Source organism: Aspergillus pseudoviridinutans (assembly GCF_018340605.1).
Source record: "Aspergillus pseudoviridinutans IFM 55266 DNA, scaffold_5, whole genome shotgun sequence".
In the NCBI taxonomy this organism is placed as follows: domain Eukaryota; kingdom Fungi; phylum Ascomycota; class Eurotiomycetes; order Eurotiales; family Aspergillaceae; genus Aspergillus; species Aspergillus pseudoviridinutans.
In genome coordinates this window covers 3869431-3888250 of record NW_025091285.1, presented here as the reverse complement: position 1 = coordinate 3888250, position 18820 = coordinate 3869431, and the positions used below count along the sequence as shown (strand labels likewise).

Genomic DNA, 18820 nt, shown 5'->3' with positions numbered 1-18820 from the left:
AGGTACCGGCTTTATACTCGGCTATGGTAGCTACCCGATGTCAAGATTGAACTCGGAGTATATATGCTGAATACAACCATATGCTCCTCAGTAGGCGAATTCCTGACCGACAAGCTTTTCACTCAACTGCCACAATCTCTCTGCTTCGACGACACTGGTTCCCCATGGCTTCACAGTCTCAGTAAAAGGGTCGGCAACATGACAACCTGTCAAAATACGCGCCATTATACGCTGAAAGACTGCATGTTAGAATAATGCTTGTTCTTAATGCTTGGGAGATCTGTTAAAGCCTACCTTCCAAGCCGGGTGCAAATGAAGCGAAGATATGGATTGCTGGCCCCTGCTTGGCTGACTTGAATGCAACCTCATCCTCTACATTCCCGAGTGCAGCGTCCACAGCCTCTGTATTTAAAGGTCAGAATACTGTTTTGTGGCTATAAATGAACATCAACTCACGGATAGCTGAACGTTCCTTCCACCAGTTCATGTGTTCAGAAAGGTGGTGAATACAAAGCCTGGGTGTAGACTAAAGGCCAATAAGCCATGCGTTTCTCTCAGCTTCTTGGCCAGAGACAGTGCCATCACCATATTCGCTATCTTGGTTTGGCCATAGGCTTGCCATTTATTATAAGTGTCGCCATCCTGTGCACAAAGTATTCAGCGTCAGCCAATAGTTATGGTTCTCAGACAAGAGAAGGAAGCATTTACATGAAAGTTATAATCCCCCCAGCGGATCTGATTGAAACGATGGCCCTCACTGCTGACGTTCACCACCCTCAGTGCTTCCGATGCCAGAAACTTGCTCATTATCAAGTTGGTGAAGTGGAAGTGCCCCAGATGATTGACGACAAAGGTCATCTCGAAGCCATCTACAGACCGTGCCCACTCGACCCCAATAACGCCAGCGTTATTGACAAGGACATCGATCTTGGGGACACCATCCCAGCCGAGGATAGTATCCGCTGCCTCGCGGACGGCAGCGAATGAGCTCAGGTCTAGCTCGAGCACGCGAACCTCAACAGCAGGGCGAGCCTGCACCCAACAGTTTGGGCAGGACGTGATAGGCTGATAGTTGTACATTAGTGTCTTGTAGCTTGGGCGCCTTGATCTCACCTCAGCGCCCTTTTAGCATCGGGTTGATGACGTGTCTTTCTGAAGTATTCGAATCAACTGTGGATGACGGTTGAAATATGTAGCTGTAAACAGAAGGAGTCTTCTCAGTGAGCCCAGCTCGATCAAGGGGCTAATGGTATCGCGTTGAGGAGAATAGGGCCGCTTGGTGGCAGCGACCACGAGGCCCGCACCCAAACAAGCAATCGAACGACCAATGATGAGTGCGGGAGAGTTGGGCGCAGAGCCGCGCAGATGATCATTGTGATGAGAATACTCCGAGACACAGTCAGGCTTGCCCAGAACAGATCCTTCTGGGTCTGCTTCAGAATGACTCCTCTCTCATTTGTGCTCGTCAGAGACTTCTCATCTGGCGGCAGAGATTTTACAAAGCAAAATGTTCTTAGTTCTTCCCATATTTGGTCACAACGTCACTGAATAGTTTGATTAAAGGTGCATAACTGAACTAATGAACTCAGAACCAACCCTCGCTGAACTTACAGTGATTGGGTTCGGTCCTTAGCGGCCTAGCCTAGGGAATTGCATTAGTTTCAGTTTCCTTATCCCCGAAGGGCCCGAACTAATTTGGGTTTAGTGAAAACTGTCAGTCTCAGACTCTCATTTTATCCGTTAGCTCAGTTCAGTAATGATTTCTTCCATATTAATCACCAAACTTTAGGATTCTTCTAGCATTTCGATATCACTAGATAGCGTCGTATCTACTCTATCTAAATATCTAATATTGATTCAGAATACCTAATGGTGGCTAAGATATAAGGGGAGCATCTTCTCTCGTCAAGGTCTGTATGAAAGTGGTGGGGATATATATAAATGTGCATCTACCTTTAACAGCCACGTGGTTTATAATGATCTTCAACCAGGCAGCTATTCATCACCATAGATATCGAATTGAGATCCTTCAGATATGGATTAGAATAACTGTACTTGCTATATATTTCAAATTTTTATAAGCATTGTAGATAGTATGGTAAATGGTATGCCTTCAGAGAATTAATTAATTAGAATGATTTAAATCTGACAACTATTGGAGTTAAAATACGGAGTTATGGTAGGGTTCTAATCCCCCACGGTCTAGGCCTAGTGGCGAATATTGCGGAAACTGACACCGAATTGCCTCATCAGTTCTAGTTCAGCTTTTTTTTTCGGTGTTTAATGCCAACTGGCTGGAAGGCACACCAACTCAGACCGAATGACCCCAGCATAAGCCAACCTCCTTTGACCAACGCTGGATATTGGCTGCACATTCGGCACCATACAACTTCGCAATGAAGTCCGTTTGCTGAAGCTCTCTGGCGTACTTGCTGTACCCAGCATCACCTCCATCACCATAGGCCTTACCCTCGCTTAGCACGGGCATCACTGGGCTGGGATCATTCCAGTACAGGCGCTCGCCTTTTCTGTTCCCGTCAATAAAAATCCGGCGAGTCGTGTACACTTGGACCAACGTGGGGTCGGCCAGGAAACTTGGACGTTTGGGGAGCTTAAGGAAGATGCTGTGGGCTTTTGAATATATTTTACGCTCCGAACGATCATCAACACTGATGACCAATGGACGGACAACCTCAAAAACGTAGAAGAGATGGCTTAGATCTTTGATAGACTGAGGTTTGTCCCCGTCGGGAAGGAGCGAGTAGAATTGCCGCCATGAGCCATCTTGGCTGCTGCTAAGAGTCTCAAGGATATCATTGAGGCATGGTAACTTTTCATATTTGAGAGCTTTTCGGAAAGCGTCATTGACCAAGGCTGATCCCGGAGAAGTTTGGATATCGTAGAGACGCCGCGTGCTTGGAACACCGCGTCTATCCAGCTTGTGCAGGACTGCGCTCTTAAGTATCCCCGCCAACTGCCGACTGCGGAGCATAATTGCTTCAATCCAATCCATCACCTCACTTGGCTTATAGCCCCTGTGTTGAAGTCGGTCCTCAATGCTCTGATAGTAGTGCCAGGTTGGAAGATCCAGTATGATATTGAGTGGCACGTGGCACTTGCCATCGTACTTGGTGAAGACGAGAGATGCTATATCTGCAATAGCAGACGACAAACCGGCGATGCGCTCTACTTCATACAGAGTCGGCTGCATTCCCAAGAGCTTCCGGGTGTCCAAGGAACCATCAGAGACACTGTCGTCCAGTATTTTGCGCGTAAATAAGCACATGCCGGTTAGTACTGTAACGCTATCATACACTGACCCACCGTCATTGTCAAAGAGACTGTCCTTTGACTGAAGACCTGGGCATGATATATGCAGCATCTGTGATGAGACAACTGGTTTCGCCCCTGGGAAATGGAATTGCATGTTGTGAAAGGAAGAAATACCTTCCCTTTTCTGTGTAGGAGTGCCAAGTGGTGACCTAACAATAAGCGCTTCGTCGCGTAGTTGCAAGTATGGGGCCTCCTGGAAGGAATAGATTGATGCTTTTGTAGTAATTTTCACATCATTAAGCAAATTTTCGAACAACGCAGTAAATCTTCTGCCCCTTGACCAAGCCTTCTGGTAAGCTTTATTATCCTCTTCGTCATGGTGAATCGTTGGTGTTGTGGAACAGGGAACTATGCCAACAAGGCCAGATAATCCATGATGCCGCTCAATGGACACCACATAGAATGGGGCCATATCACGAAAATGAATGCTTGACTGTGACGACTGCGATTCCAGCCCTGTTTGGAGATCCGCCAGTACATATTGCGTGTCCATGATTGTGCTAATATAAGAGTTGATAAATCCTAAGTAAAAGTTTCAAGTACTAACATTGCAGATATATCAGAAGAGAACAGAAATACATATGTTCGATTGGAGTTCTAACTGAAGTGTTTTAATGGGCTAATTGACTGCTTAAATGTCTCCCATCCATTTAATACCTATAGTTCAACACAAATGTGCTGATATCAGTAATTTGTATACTTGTCTCCATATTCAACGGAAACGGAAAGTTACATGATTCTTCATAATGTCACATACAAGAGAACGACATTGGAGATTACCATGCTGCAGGCCCAGGGCGCATGAAAGAAAAGTCATTTGATCATAGATTAGAGTTGAAGACAGTTGGCATAATGACACAATCTATGGTGCCTAATTTTCTGATGCTCTATGCTACGGACCACTACAGATCTGTTGATCTCCCAACAAGGAAGTCTTATACCCCCTACTCCGCCAGGGAATGGGGTGAAGTCTGCTTGATAGAAGATTGTAAATTTCTTCTCCCTCATTTTCTTTCCTTTGGAGACACCTTCCGGTTCTCGACTGTGGGCGGCAACCAAAATCATGATCCTTTTGGACTCCAACGTTACGATGCCATAGTCGAAGCTAGAACAGCCTATGCATTGTTCACCAATAAAATAGTTCATGGTGCTAGAGCCATGGATGTAGTATCCATTTGACAAATACTCTGCACCTTAAAGGAGGTAAAAGCTATGGTGCACCAGCCAATTACCTGAGGGTAACTGAGCACAAACATACATATTCATATTACACAAACTTTCTTGTTCCCACTTCTTCCATGATGAGGAACTGAGATCATCCAATCATTTTTAGAATCCGAAGGGGCTGCGGGGCTGGCAACTGGCGGGCACCAGTCATGTCGTCCGGTCCGTCCCGAAAGCCCCCCTCAGGCTACTGCAACCAGCACATTTTCTGCAGCAGGAAATATCTATGGCGCCGTGGGCCTGACTGCTCCATTCAAGGCGATGGGCATGATCGCTCCCATGTCAGAGATGTCTCAGAAGTCTATAAGGCTCCTGGTCTGGATCCTAGCACACGTACCACGTAATTTTCAATCATTTATTTGTCAATCCTTGCGCAGGTATGTTCGGTCGCTCCGCCCAACCACAGTGTAATTAATATGACAAGGCCGCGCCTCATTCCCGTGTCTGTGGCTGTTTGGAAACTAGTTTCCATCTTGAACAGAGCTGTCTTGTGATTTAAGTTTCTGGACTGACTCTAGTTACTCCCTCAATATAGGCCTGAATGCTCCCATGGGTAGCCTAGCTGCCAGGATCAATGTGGTCTAGCATTCTCATTCTGAAGCCGTATTATAATATTCACTGGGCAATTGCCTAGCATATGGGAATAACTTCTTCTGCAGGCTCTGCAGGTATCCAGATAAATTACCATACTGTCAATCAGAATCCCAGTCCTTGAGGCTTTACCTGTTGAATCTAAGTTTTGAAGGTGCATCAGAGTCCTCTATTCATCATCATGCTTCATCACTGATTTTTGTCTATGGCAAATCCTATATTTATGATCTGCACTGGCCCTACCAAGACTTCGCTCCTCTAAGGTATCACACCCAGAACAAGCAATAAAGTGCATTGCGCTAGGTCCCTTGGCTCCTTTTGCCAATCACCGAGCATAAATTTGGATGGACTAGGAGAGCACATGGTGACATGATAGACATCTGAAATTGTAAATGCCAATAATATCTACAGGGTGAGCCAAAGATGGCCTGGAGGGAGGACGCCTGTCCGGGCTATATAATATCGCGAGAAGTACAGGTTTGAAGTCTGAATTAACATATCCAATTTAGATTACAGCGCGGAAATATTCAAATACGAGGAAAGCCGACATCATGCCCAGAGTCAGGAAGCAATTTTTGATAGCATGAAATTACCAAATATCTGCCTGTAATATCATTCCCTCCAAAAAGCTTCCCCCAAAACGCACGAAGATGTGGGAATCTAGGTCCATTATCAGCTCGCTGCAACAGTTGGCTACAAACTAGATTTTACCATACTCTTCACTGCCACATATGATGTCTGCATGGATCTTCGAAAGCACACTCCACAGATTGTTAGTCGGTATTTAGGAAGATCATCTAGAACTTAGATTACTTACCACGCCAGGGCCGCCAGGACGTGGAGGGCTGCCGCAGTCCGCACAAACACTGAGACATTGGAGCCCTTCATCGCAGGGGTGCTGAGTACCACTGTGGCATATTTCACCGGGTCCAGGAAGATACGTCCATGCTGTAACACATGTCACCATAACAAGAGCTAGAAACTTCATTTTGGCTGCTAGAGATAAATGGGGAGGTATTGTCTGTCTTCAGAAACCTTTCAGACTGCGAGAGGTGAATATAGGAGTTGTGGAGGAGTTGGTAGGGAGCCTCCTGAGTTTTCATATCCTGTTCTTCCGTATCACAGCTGCAGTTCAACTGCCGAACAAGAGCCTATACTCGTTCTGATTAAATAGATGACAACATATGATGTTTCACACTCTTGCATCATGACCTCAAAAGCTATCTGAATAGTATGGTTGAAATACATTGACTGATTGGTTTAGGCAAATGTAATAGCTCAAATATGATGAAAGCAGCAAGGACTTTATACATTGCCTTTTCACTGGACATACTCGCCATGGAACAAGGATGCCTAGATCTGTCTTAGGCTTAAGGCTGAGAAAATTAGATAAGTATGATGAATGAATCCATTTCATACCTGACTTTATTGCTAATAAACCCCAAGAAGGTGATATTCTGCCAGTACTGAAATAAGGAAATACACATATACCACCGCTCTCAGCTGTATTAATAATAATATTAAATGGCTCACACAGTCCCTTTTCCCATAGTAGTCTGTTATTCGCTTTATCATGATCTTGTCGAGGAAGTGAAACCAATTTGCTCTTCTTTTAGGAAAAAATGATGCCTTTTCTAATAGATATTATGCAAATGAAAGACAATTGAAAGGTCTCACAATTGCTGCTTTAGAAACAGAGGATATATCTCAAGAGTCTAGAATTGGAGCTCAGATACCTAATATAGTCCACCAATTTAAGTGAGCTCTATCAAGTGAATGAGGGTTATACCGTAGAGAGTACAGTTCCTTTGAACTGCTTGCATTATATTCATAGCAATGTATTGGTCAGCATGACAACATGATTCCAGTCTCCCTGCCTGTTTAATCTGAGACGCGTATTACCGTGGGTTGCAACCAATGTGAGTATATGGGTATTTTGTGTAACATAAAAACTTAATTTGAGATCCGGGACCAAGATCAATGGGGAAAATTCCTGGCCGAAATGAAGAATGAGTCGGCGTGGCACATCAGGATGCTCAAGGGGTAGCTAAGAAAGGTCTAAGAGACGCAATTGTCCAAGCCAGGGATGCAATCTATAATGCGGCGCCATTTGAGAGCAGTTTTTACGTTTAATGAAGAAGTTGTCCACTAGAATAGGGCTTCGGTCACAAACGATCTTAAACAGAGGGGTCGTCAAGGGCTAGGTGGATACAAAGGATAATGATATCCTTCAATTATGTGGCTCAGTCGCCAGATTTTGACAAGAGAACGACTTGAATCGCGTGGATGTTGCTTGATGACTGTCACTCCCAGCAGCGTGCTGTCTACCGGAAAACCAATACCTCTACAGCCATTATTCTGTATTGGTTAGTGCCTGGGAAGTTGCTCCAGGACATATCTTACTAATGTCAGGGCAGAACTTCTACGGCCCAGCGTCTCAGTCATAACTCATCCCAGAGCATTTAAAAAAGTGGTCCCGACACATGGTAAACATAAGCCCTTTGGATGGCAAAAATTGCAATGTCAGCGCGCCTAAAACCAAAGAGGCATAGGGAAGAAGATTTTAATATATTAAACACATCTCTTTCAGGAGAGAGGGGGCACGATGTGAACCAGTACACCGTCAAGGAATACCCCATAGCACCACAAAAGCCCATTAACCGTTTCCACCGAACCAAGCAATCTAACCTTGACGATCGGGATCATGAAAATATTTTAGGCCAAAGATTGGCAATGCAAGATCTTAATGGTTACTATTCAGCTCCAGGGACTCAGGCTTATCGCTCCACCATCGCAGTCAAACACAGGAGCTACATGCTCATCCACTGGCACCAACACAGGGAGCATCCCAGCATCCCTATAATTGTACGGACACAGCATGCACCTAGATGAGGGCCTCCCGCAGCTGCGACCGACCTCCAATGGCGGGGATGATCCTTTTCATGTTCTTGCCTATAGACCGTCCGAAGACACAGTAAATACTGGGAAAGGAAAAGCATGGGGATGGATTGGCTGAGCAAGGTGAATTGCTACTTGTAGCGGGGCAAAGTAGCTGCCTGATAGTATGGAAACTTAGGACGGAGCAGTGCGCTGTACAGGCTACAGGATTCGCCGGCCGTCTTTCGTCTTTGACCCGACAAAATCCACGTCCAGGTGTAGGGATTATTACCTGATTTCGTACTTTTCGACGTCAGACGACAAGGCAACAACACCGAGAATTTTACTCAGTCACGCATTGCACCTCGAAAGTCTTCTTGCGTTACGCACAACAGACAAATCTTTGTCCTTATTCTTGCCATTCGCTATGGCCACACAAACAACGACGACGACGGCAAGCGCCCCCGACGATGCCGTCCAAATGCGTAGGCTAGGAACGAACGGCACAGTCCTTCAAGAGAGGAATTCAGACTTAACCGGAGAGGATCATGTAGAGCCTGAGACTCACTCAGCTGAAGAAGCTCAGGAATATCCGACCGGTTTGAAGTTCTGGGTCATCATCCTCACTATAAGTGCTTTGGTTGCTCTTGGAGGGCTGGACACCAACATTGTCGCCACCGCTGTTCCTAGGTACGTATTGGAAAGTTGACATAGAGACCGTATAAGCTGATAGTTTTCGGTTTGATAGTATAACGGATTATTTCCACACTGTTGCTGATGTCGGCTGGTATTCTTCGGCATTCCGGCTCTGCTCTTGCGCATTTCAGTTCGTTTTTGGCAAGCTATACAAACTGTTCTCCATAAAGCGTATATTCTTGCTCGCCCAGGCTATCTTCTTGGTGGGCTCCTTGCTCTGCTCCACAGCCGCGACATCGTCCATGTTTGTGCTTGGGAGAGCTGTGACCGGAGCGGGCTTTGCGGGGATTATCGGGGGATTTTTCACAATTCTTGTGCATATACTCCCTCTCCGCCGACGACCATTCTTCTGCGGCATATTGGGCATTATTGAGAGTGTGGCTATTCTTGCCGCACCCATCGTTGGCGGCCTCCTGACCCAATCACTTGGTTGGCGGTGGTGTTTCCGGATCAACCTACCCATTGGAGGCGTGGCGCTTTTAATGACTATATTCTTGTTCCCGGACCCAAAGCCCAGCGACACGAGCATTACTTTCAGGCAGAAGCTAGTTGAACTTGACCTGCTAAGTAACCTGCTATTCATCCCAGCGCTGACCAGTCTTTTTATCGCGCTTTCTTGGGCCGGTACGAAATACCCCTGGAAAGACGGCAAAGTTATTGGCCCTCTCGTTGCCTTTGCCGTCCTCATCATCGCTTTCCTGTATAACCAACGCCGGCGAGGTGACGCAGCTGCGTTACCGCCCCGTCTTATAAAAAACCGCAACGTTATTGCCGCCGCTATCTTCACAATGTGCTGCAATAGCGCTTCTAACGTGCTTGAGTATTACTTACCCACCTACTATCAAGTTGTACGCGAGTACTCCCCTAGTAGAAGTGGATATATGATGGTCCCAATCGTGATTGGAGCTACTATCGGAATGCTACTCTGCGGGTCGGGGACCAGCACGATCGGTTACTATACGCCATTCATGCTCTTCTCTTCGGCGTTGATGCCCGTCTTTGCGGGCCTCATAACAACCTTTGGAGTAAATACGAACTTTGCACGACTTATTCTGTACTCTGGCGTATACGGCTTCGCAAGCGGAATAGGCTTCAACGCACCTATCAGTGCCGTACAAACAGTACTACCCACCGACGATGTCTCACTAGGCCTGTCTATTGTGCTCTTCGCACAACATTTTGGTCCGGCCGTGTCTATTGCCATAGCGCAAGTGAGTTTTACGAATGAGATCTCGGCTAACCTAGCCCGACTTGTTCGAGGTCTGAATCCTGCCGCTATTGAAGACCAGGGGCTATCGGAAATAGTGGGACGTGCACCGCCGGGCCTACATGAAGAGATTCTTGTGGATGTTGGTAGAAGTGTTAGTAAAACATGGTATCTGTCTGTTGGACTGACGAGTGCAACTTTGATTGGGAGCTTGCTCATGGAGTGGCGGTCGGTCAAGCAAAAGAGCGCTTAAGCCATTAGAGACAACCTTGGAATGCGTGCTTCTGGCAAATAGGAGAGGCGGTGCTGGCTGCTTCTACATAGCGACTTTCCCATCTAACGCGCGCTTTTTTCCATCAGACATCCCTGCTATGTATGTGCCGTGTGAATGGGTACAACTCTGAACATATATTACGAATGCGCGGCGGAGATTTCTACCTCAGCAAAATCCTGGCCGAGGCAAAATATATCTGTTTCCCAAGCTAACGAACAAGTATAGAGTCAACGTTTCAGAATATGAGGCATAATACTTCTCAGGGATTGACACCAGAGCCTCCAAACATCCAAAGATATATCTCTTTGGTTTTGAGTGTGCATGATATGGTAAGTTTAAGGCAGATACCGTTAATACGTGTGCAGTCCTCACTAGCCAGACTAGGAGAAGGAGGATGCAGAGGCCGAAGCCTGCAGGTGTGAAATAGGGAATATAGAATTGGAATAAGAGGGAAGTATGTGACTGTAAATATAGTGAAGGGATTACCTACGGGAAAAACCTAATTAAGCTCTTCTTCGGTTTTGGAGGGTATTAATGATAGTGTGATTTAGATACTCGTGTATTTTTCGCCAATTTTTAGTGATGAAAAGGAACGTTTATGGGGATGATTGCGTTGCTGAAATATGGTAATGCTCACGAATCTCTTTGGCCTTATGACATAGCACGTATTAGGAGCCGTGGCGCATGCCGCCGCGGCGAGCCCCCCATGCAACAGGAACTATCAACCATGGCTTGGATGATTGCCCTACAGAAATATGTTAATGCTCGCGAATCTCGTTGGCCTTATGACATAGCACGTATTGGAAGCCACGGCGCATGCCGCCGCGGTGACCCCTATGCAACAGGAACTATCAATCATGGTTTTTCTTATGCGCCTGTTGTCGTACCGGCTTTTCGCAGGCACTGCTGCGGCGATCCACACCTGATGCACCTACAATGAGGCTAGTATCAGACTGTTAGATCATCGAAAGCGTTGAATTCAAAATGATCATGTGGTGCTGACTTGGGGAAACACCCAAATTCGAATTGGGAATTGTTTGCTCTTCTCTTGGAAAAGACCATGGATTTTCCACCTGCCCTTGCTATTAACATCACAACGACAAGTCAAAAATGACGTCTAAAAATAAAGTTTGCTTCTGTGCTTCACATTTGAACCAGGACCAGTATGATCTTACAGTTGGGTATCAATAAGCAGGCAAATTCATTGCTCGAGATCATCTCGTGCATGAGCTCCAGCTGCAATGGTTGATCAACTTTGCCTCAAGAAATTATGTTTAATGATTTAAGCTTTGCATGGTTGTTACAGCTGGCCGGTCCGCAAATATGCTTATCGGGACTCCCCAGAACATTAATAAAATAGTTAGAGCTGGTCTATTGGTCTGAAGTTAGGTAGACCTTTGTTCCAGCTCTCAAATCGCGCCTGGTAAGCCTCGCGACTGGTAAGCCTCGCGCCTCGCAAGCCTAGCTCTTTGTTCTCTGGGGATCCAATACTCAAACACTAGGGTAGACAGATCTAGCCCTGACGAGCTGTATCCCAGGTATCTATATAAAGACCGAGTCCTGTCTTTCATCCTTCCTTCATTTCCTGCCGTCCATCACTTTAATTACTATCTGATCATCAGTTTTTATACAGTCTATCTTAAAAGGAATCATTATTCACTATGTCGATGCTGATTGAAGCTTCCGATGGCAACTTGCAGTTTGTTGCTTGGAATGCTAAAGACAATACTCTCACCCATTGGTGGCGCAATGGATCTGATCCAAGCCAGTCCTGGCAGGGACCCACTGCAACCATTTCCACCAAAGCGACTGGACCTGGCTGTATCATTCAGAGTACCTATGGGACTCCCACGAATCCCGGTAACTTTGAGGTGGTAGTCCCTGAAGGCAATAATCTTGTCCACTACTACCGTGACAATACTGCCGCTGGACAGCCTTGGAAAGGACCTATAGCTACTATTTCCACCAAAGCAACTGGACCAGCGTCTCTGATTCAGAGCACTTATGGGACCCCCAAGGATCCCGGTAATTTCGAGCTCGTGGTCCCTGAAGGCAGTAATCTTGTCCACTACTTCCGTGACAATAACCCTGCCCTTGACCCGAGTCCCTGGCATGGCCCTACGGTAATTACCGACCAGGCGACGGGCCCTGGTGCCCTGATCCAGAGTACCTACACATCCTCCGGCTCGAAATATGGCAACTTCGAGGTGGTCGCCCCAGTTGGCGGTTCACTTATTCACTTCTACCGCGACAACTCGAGCGGCAAGTGGATTGAGGATGCCACCATCATGGCAGGTGGCACATGGCCGTCTCTAATCCAGAGCTCTTACGGTACTCCCGAGAACCCAGGCAACTTTGAGGTCATAACGATTTCGCAAGGAAACCTTGTCCACTGGTACAGAGATAACACTACCGGAATGAAATGGGCATCGGGTGGAACTGTTTGTAACAGTGCTGACGGCCCTAACGCGCTTATCCAGAGTAACTATGGAGGCTCACCAGGCAATTTCGAGGTTATAACAAATAACAGTGGGAATTATACATACTACTACCGTGATAACTCGAACCCTCAAATGCCCTGGTCTACTGGTAAAGTGATTACCTCTGAAGCGGGCGACTCTGTCAAGGATGCACCCAAGAAATAAGAATGTGCCTTGCTAGGCGGCTTTGGGGTTTATTATTTTTATTTATTTTTTATTTTTTTATTTTTTCTGTTGCTTTCAGCCTATTAAAGGCTTGCCTTATGATGATATGGGTTGAGTAACCGTGTTGTCCCATTGAAGTCTTGTGTTTATTGTGACTGTGGAATAAGTAATATTATCTGGGAAGGGGAAGGGAAATTGTCTCCTACTTGTGTCTCGTTCAAACATATGTGTCGATAATCAGTTATTCGTCTATCTACTCAATGGAAATATTTGACTTCCATGAGTTAGTAAAATGGGTTCGAATGCTACCAATAATGAAGACAGCCAAGGACCTTTAAATACACGTAAACATATACTGGCTAAAGATGGTACTGCAAGGCTATCTGAGTCCATGTATCTTCACTGTCTTCACTGCACCTATGCCATTCCTCATAGGCTAGGTATTGTTGTCCCTGCTCTTGTTGTATGCCATGCAGATCACTAGTACCTGTGAGCTGCCACAACAGGGCTGGGTCAGCGTACTCGTGTTCATTATGCTGAGATCAGTGATCACCAGCCACTGGCCGCTTATTGAGTCCAGGTTGTGGCCCTCCACGCGTAGTAGCCATCGGTACATTTCGCCTCGCTGTAGATGCTCACCGTTCAAGTGCCCATTGTCACGGTTGTCGTGATGGAGTCAGGCTGGCACACGATGATCAACTGGACAGATATTCCGAGGCATAGGCTATCTCAAAGGCCAGGCGGTCATAGTGATCAGCCTCATAGCCATCCTTATCATTAGTAGCGGGGGAAACCACGGACTTAGGCTCTATTTCAGCTCGTCGTCTGGAGTAGTGTTTGGGGCCTGTTCGCCAGTGCCGCTGTTCTAGAGCGTGGAAACTTCCTCAATTTCAAAGGGAATACTTACGCCAGCTCGGCTCGATGATGCTAGGGGAGGTTTGGATAGATGCCACTGAGCGTTCTGGACGTACCTGGCGGGGACCCACAATGTCAAACTATCGGCTTTTTGAATGGTTCGCTTGGCCCGGCCAGTGCTTTGCACGTCCACTGCTCGTAGGTAGTGTAGTACTTCAAATTGCTTGTTTCTGCTTCCATACATCCCACCTTGATGTTAGGGATGGGGTGAATGTTGTCATTGTTTGAGGCTAGGAGTACCCAGTGGATGTGCAGGTAATGACTCCACACCAGGGCCTGATAGTTGGAATAGTTCTTCAAACTAGTGGATTCCTCGGAACTATGCTGCTTGTATCTACTCAGGACACCACATCTGGTAGTATTCGAGACATCTATCTCTGCTATTCTCGGCTAATCACTATTGTATGAATAGGGCACTCTAGCCAAATAAGCATATGGACTGACCAGCTATACAATTGGCATGAGGGTAATATGATCTAAGAAGAATTGAGTATAATAACAGTAGACAAAGAAGCAAGGCCTATTAACTATATATACTTAATAGTAAGAGAGTATCCATTGAGCTTGTGAACTCATACTCTGCTATTGCAAATAGGAGGAAGGATACTATTCATAAGTCTAAATTTACTGTTGGCAGGTCCATGCAGCGGATTCATACCCTACTAGTAACTGGCAGGGGCATTAAAATAAGCCTCCTGTTACATGTGGTATATAAATAAACACTACTTCTTCCTGATTATACTTTTTAATATCCTCTATAAGGTCGATGTCCTTGTGACCTCAAGGTCACCAGCTGAACTGGGGTTAGTAGCTTTGTCAACTGCCGTCAAACCTAGAGGCTATTAGCAACCGGTCAGCTACACTACCAAGTAGCCCTTTTCATGTGATGAGTGCCATGGCAGCTATGTACTCTGTATTATTCATTGCATTTATAGCCCTAGTGCTTTCATCATCATCAGAGCTAAACTGAATAAAGGCAATGCCTCTGGAGCGGTCGGTGGCTCTGTCTTTTATAACAACCTATAGTAATAAGACAGTATACCAAGAGAGAAAGGAGTAGGGGCTAGGTATTTATAAGGTCTTCTACTCTCCTAAATTCCTCAAACTTCTGGAGCAGAGTATCCTCATCTGTGGTCTGCGACAATGCACTAGTATAGTTTACATCAGCGTAGGCCTTAGAGCATACAAGAGCATACAGAATAGGGTTTGGCACAAACCTAATGCATAACTTTGACATTTTGATAAAAGATCAATTGGTGAGATAGGGTGAATATAGGTAGAATTAACCTAGGGCTTGATTAATGATGATGGGCTGTCTGTAGCAAGATGACAAAGAGAAGCAACTTGTGTAAGATGTTGTCCGAGTGTGGTGGTCCTTTTAAACAATAACAGCTGTTAGGCAAATCTGACTTTAAGGAAGGCAGTGTTAACTAATCCCGACTAATAGTACTCCTCAATCCGCTCGGTTAGTAGATTTATTCGACCAGTAGAGGCTCATACTGATGTGTATGTAAATTGTTTGGTTGAAGAATCATGGAACTAATGTAGCTTGTTCCTGCTGAGTGGAACCATGCCAATTGTGCAGGCCCACAGATAAGGTGCTGAGGGCATGGGGGGGTTCCCTTGGAAAAGATCGAGGTTTGTGGGTGATGTTGCAAGTGGCTGAAACTGGATGAAAGCTGCCATATGTCTATGTAATAGTTTCCTTGTCGTCTCCAATCAGGCGCGGGACTATGTGCAAGACCTCGATGAGAGATCTGCATCAGAAACCCGCCTAACAAAGTATGACATTGCTCCGCGTCTACTAGTAGGGTTGGCACGGGCGCTGTATGGGACACAAATTAGGACTGATACCATGGCTTCCAAAATCAATGGTTGCTCCTGTCTTGAAATCTATTGTGTATGAGCACGGTAAGCTTAAGACTGATACACATGTAGATCGATATGGCGATAATTAGAATGGCAAATAGCTATATACTACGCGCTGGCTATGGTCACTTCCACCCCACCGTTGGCCAGCTGCACTTGCCATCCTCCGCGCATTGACTTCGCCTGAGTGGTGACTTTATACTGAGTGCTTGTGCCAGGACTCTCAACCCAGACAATTGCTGATGTAGCTTTGGACGGGCCGGGGACAAGACGCACTGTCACTTGCTTGGCGTTCGTTTTCGCGAAAGAAAACTGGTCAATCCAACCCGCACTGGCGATGATGTAGACTCCTATTGATGCTATGTACACCCGCTGGCGAACGGCGTCTCGAGGCTGTACTGTCACCACCTGTCCATTTACTGCGAAGTTGCCGCCGTATGCAACTAGTCCCAGATCCGGGTCCTCGACGACGTAGGTGGCGGACGCGAGCATGACACCTAAGAAATTCGGCCCGTAGTCACCTGAGTAGTCATCGCCCGCGAGAGTGTCGGGAAATGAGTGGAAGGCGTTGTACATGGACCCGTCCTGGCGAATGTTGGTCAGGGGACCAGAGACGCCGCCGTAGCCGACGCGTAGAAGGTATGTATCCTTGGGCTGCTGGCGAAATTGTGCGAGCAGGGGGATGGCATTGAGGCTGGAGCCATAGTGGTGGATCATGCGTTCGATGCGCTGCAGCTTTCCTCCGTAGCTAAATTGAAATCATGTTAGGCCTTGATGTTTGTCAAAGAGAGCAGCGCATTGCATACATAAAATCCCAGTAGCGCCGGGCATTGCCGTTCCAGCCCCAGTGGGACACAGTAGGCATATAACCCAGAATGCTATTAATCGTCTTGGTCGCGGTGTTGGTGAGTTTGAAATAGCTGTTTGCGAATTCACATCATGAGCATCTGATCCTTTCCAGAGACAGCAGAAGTGGCGTACTTGGTCCAGTAGTATACACCCTCCTGCCCCGTCGAATCCCACGCCATCTCACTGCCAAACGGCTCGGCTTGCGAGTTCCAGAGGTCTGCACGAACTTTCATGGACGCCTCGACTGCAGCCGCCTCCTTGGACCACCCTTCGCGGCGCAGATCCTGGAGAAGTTCACCAATCACTGTCTCGCCCATCTGGCCAACGCGCGAATATTGCACCAGCTCCGTGCCGGAGGAGTCGGTTGCAAAGCAAGCAATGGTGGTATTGTAGGCGCGGCCGAGATACCACTGCCAGGTATTTTTTTTCACCAACCCCGGCTGGTCACGACCGGCGCGATACAGTGCCCAGTACGAGGCGATGACGTGGATATAATCATATGAGCGTTGGGTAGAGTAGGAGTCGGCCTTGTTCCACGACCACCAGTTGCCCCAGTCGATGGAGTTGCTGTACGAATACCCTGGCACGGCGGATGGCTCGTAGAAGAATATGCTTTTGCGGACCAGATTGCCGCCATTCTGGATAGTGGGGAAGAGCACCTTGGACACGAACTCCTCCAGCTTGGCGATCTCGTCGGGATCCGGATGGGCACTCTGTTTCATCGCCGTCGCCATGTAGATGACTCCGCCTTCGTCGCTCAGTCCTGCAATCCAGACCCGGGGATCCTGGAGGACGGGCTGCTGGGTGGAGGCATCGTAAGTGATGATGGAAGGGGCGCGGCCAAAGGGATCTGACTTGTCGGTGAACCACATTGTGGAGGTGGAAAATTGGCCCAGACGGGCGACGGCATCTGGGGCTGACTCCGTAATGAAGTAGTGGACCGTTTGGGTCTTGCCATCGGCGTAGGTGATTGTGAGCCGGATGCGGCCCCATGCGGATCCGGTGGGGGTCAGCGACAGGGTGTTGGACTGCCGGGTGATAGTCAATGCATTCCCCTCGCTGACCACTGAAGCGACCTCGGCCGGGGCGAGGATGCGCAGCTGAACGGTGAGGTCTCGCGGCACCACGTATCCCGTCCCGATTGTCAGGGGAGTGTTGGTGGCTTGGACCGCCTTCTGGATACCGCGGATGCCGTCCTTCACCACGGAGAAGCGTAGACCAACAGTTGTAGACTGTCCGGCGTTTAGGACGAGCGAGGTGGCCGGGTTCCAGGGTTCAACATTGGCCCATTCCTTGTCGGCGTAGGCCTTGGAGTGTGCCTGCCACTCATAAAATCCTTCGAAGGTCTGGCTCCCGTATGCGGTGGAGTCGAAATACGGCTCATCCAGATTGTGCCACGCTTCAAACGGAGTGCTTGTGTTGCCCAAGGGCGTCACAACCAAAGCTTCACCGGTACCTGACGTTGGTGTGACTTGCAAATAGCCAGCGTCCATCCCAATATAGGGGTCAGTCAGTGAGCACTTGGCCGACATCTCCTCTGGGCTGCGGTTGGTGAAGATACTGTTGAACTCAGTCGGAAAGCCCAGACTGCCGATTTCGATGCCATGCGTGGCGGTATTGGTGAGAGTGAAGGACAGGCCCAGGTCGCCATCGACATCGACCCATTTGCGGACGATGCGGAGTGGCGATCCACCAGGCAGAGTCGGGGTCAGGTCAGCAGCCGCCAGGGCATCCTTGGCCTGGACGCCAGTCACGGCTCTGCGAGACTTCGCGGAGTCTCCTGCAACCCATTCCGTCTCCCCCGTAGCGCGGTAGCGGAAGGTGATATCCCCGTTGTGATATTGGCCATTCTCGGTGCGGTTGGGGAGATAGTCAAAAGGGAGAAAATCAAAGGAGTTCCCCTTGGGCGTGAGAGACGCGAGAACCTGAGCATCTTTAACAAGCTTCAGGTCCCAATTGGCTGTGGAGAGGGAGATGTATCCATTTTTGAGGCCGAGGTTGTCGTCTTGCCCGCAGACGGTGAGAGCCAGCAGCGAGATGGCAACGCACCAGGTTATAGAGAGACTATGCCAACCCATTTTCCTTATTATTGTATATCATGGGAATGACAACATTGAAAGGTCGATCTTTCTCTGGCTTTTTCTACTCTTGTTTATGCCTTTCAGCACTTGGCTAGCTTTGTATTTAATATTATCTTAAGCTTGACAATAATGATCGCTCCCATTCCTTCGACGGACATTTTGAAATTAGAATCATCAGGGTTATTGTGCCCATTCCTGGTCTGATCGGGGTGAGACCTGAAGTGGTCTCTGCATGTCGATCCCTCCACATAAGAGCTCG

At 47.5% G+C, this 18820-nt stretch overlaps 5 protein-coding genes across 5 annotated transcripts; 2 read left to right on the top strand and 3 right to left on the bottom strand.

The window, feature by feature from the left end:
• Window positions 1–87: 87 nt before the first annotated feature.
• On the bottom strand, window positions 88–1080 carry Asppvi_008422 (uncharacterized protein; the record flags this gene model as incomplete). The annotated part of the gene is made up of 5 exons (XM_043304291.1): window positions 88–239; window positions 295–402; window positions 457–526; window positions 586–642; window positions 709–1080. 5 exons carry the CDS (start codon window positions 1078–1080, stop codon window positions 88–90), a joined length of 759 nt encoding a protein of 252 aa, XP_043160226.1.
• A 1231-nt stretch (window positions 1081–2311) lies between these two features.
• Window positions 2312–3286, bottom strand: Asppvi_008421 (uncharacterized protein; the record flags this gene model as incomplete). The annotated part of the gene is made up of 1 exon (XM_043304290.1): window positions 2312–3286. One exon carries the CDS (start codon window positions 3284–3286, stop codon window positions 2312–2314), a length of 975 nt encoding a protein of 324 aa, XP_043160225.1.
• A 5166-nt stretch (window positions 3287–8452) lies between these two features.
• Asppvi_008420 (uncharacterized protein) lies at window positions 8453–10181 on the top strand (the record flags this gene model as incomplete). Its single annotated transcript, XM_043304289.1, has 2 exons — window positions 8453–8715; window positions 8774–10181. The coding sequence occupies 2 exons, from the start codon at window positions 8453–8455 to the stop codon at window positions 10179–10181; spliced, it is 1671 nt and encodes a 556-aa protein (XP_043160224.1).
• A 1682-nt stretch (window positions 10182–11863) lies between these two features.
• Asppvi_008419 (uncharacterized protein) lies at window positions 11864–12847 on the top strand (the record flags this gene model as incomplete). The annotated part of the gene is made up of 1 exon (XM_043304288.1): window positions 11864–12847. One exon carries the CDS (start codon window positions 11864–11866, stop codon window positions 12845–12847), a length of 984 nt encoding a protein of 327 aa, XP_043160223.1.
• Window positions 12848–15739: 2892 nt separating this feature from the next.
• Asppvi_008418 (uncharacterized protein) lies at window positions 15740–18558 on the bottom strand (the record flags this gene model as incomplete). Its single annotated transcript, XM_043304287.1, has 3 exons — window positions 15740–16379; window positions 16438–16551; window positions 16613–18558. 3 exons carry the CDS (start codon window positions 18556–18558, stop codon window positions 15740–15742), a joined length of 2700 nt encoding a protein of 899 aa, XP_043160222.1.
• Window positions 18559–18820: the final 262 nt, after the last annotated feature.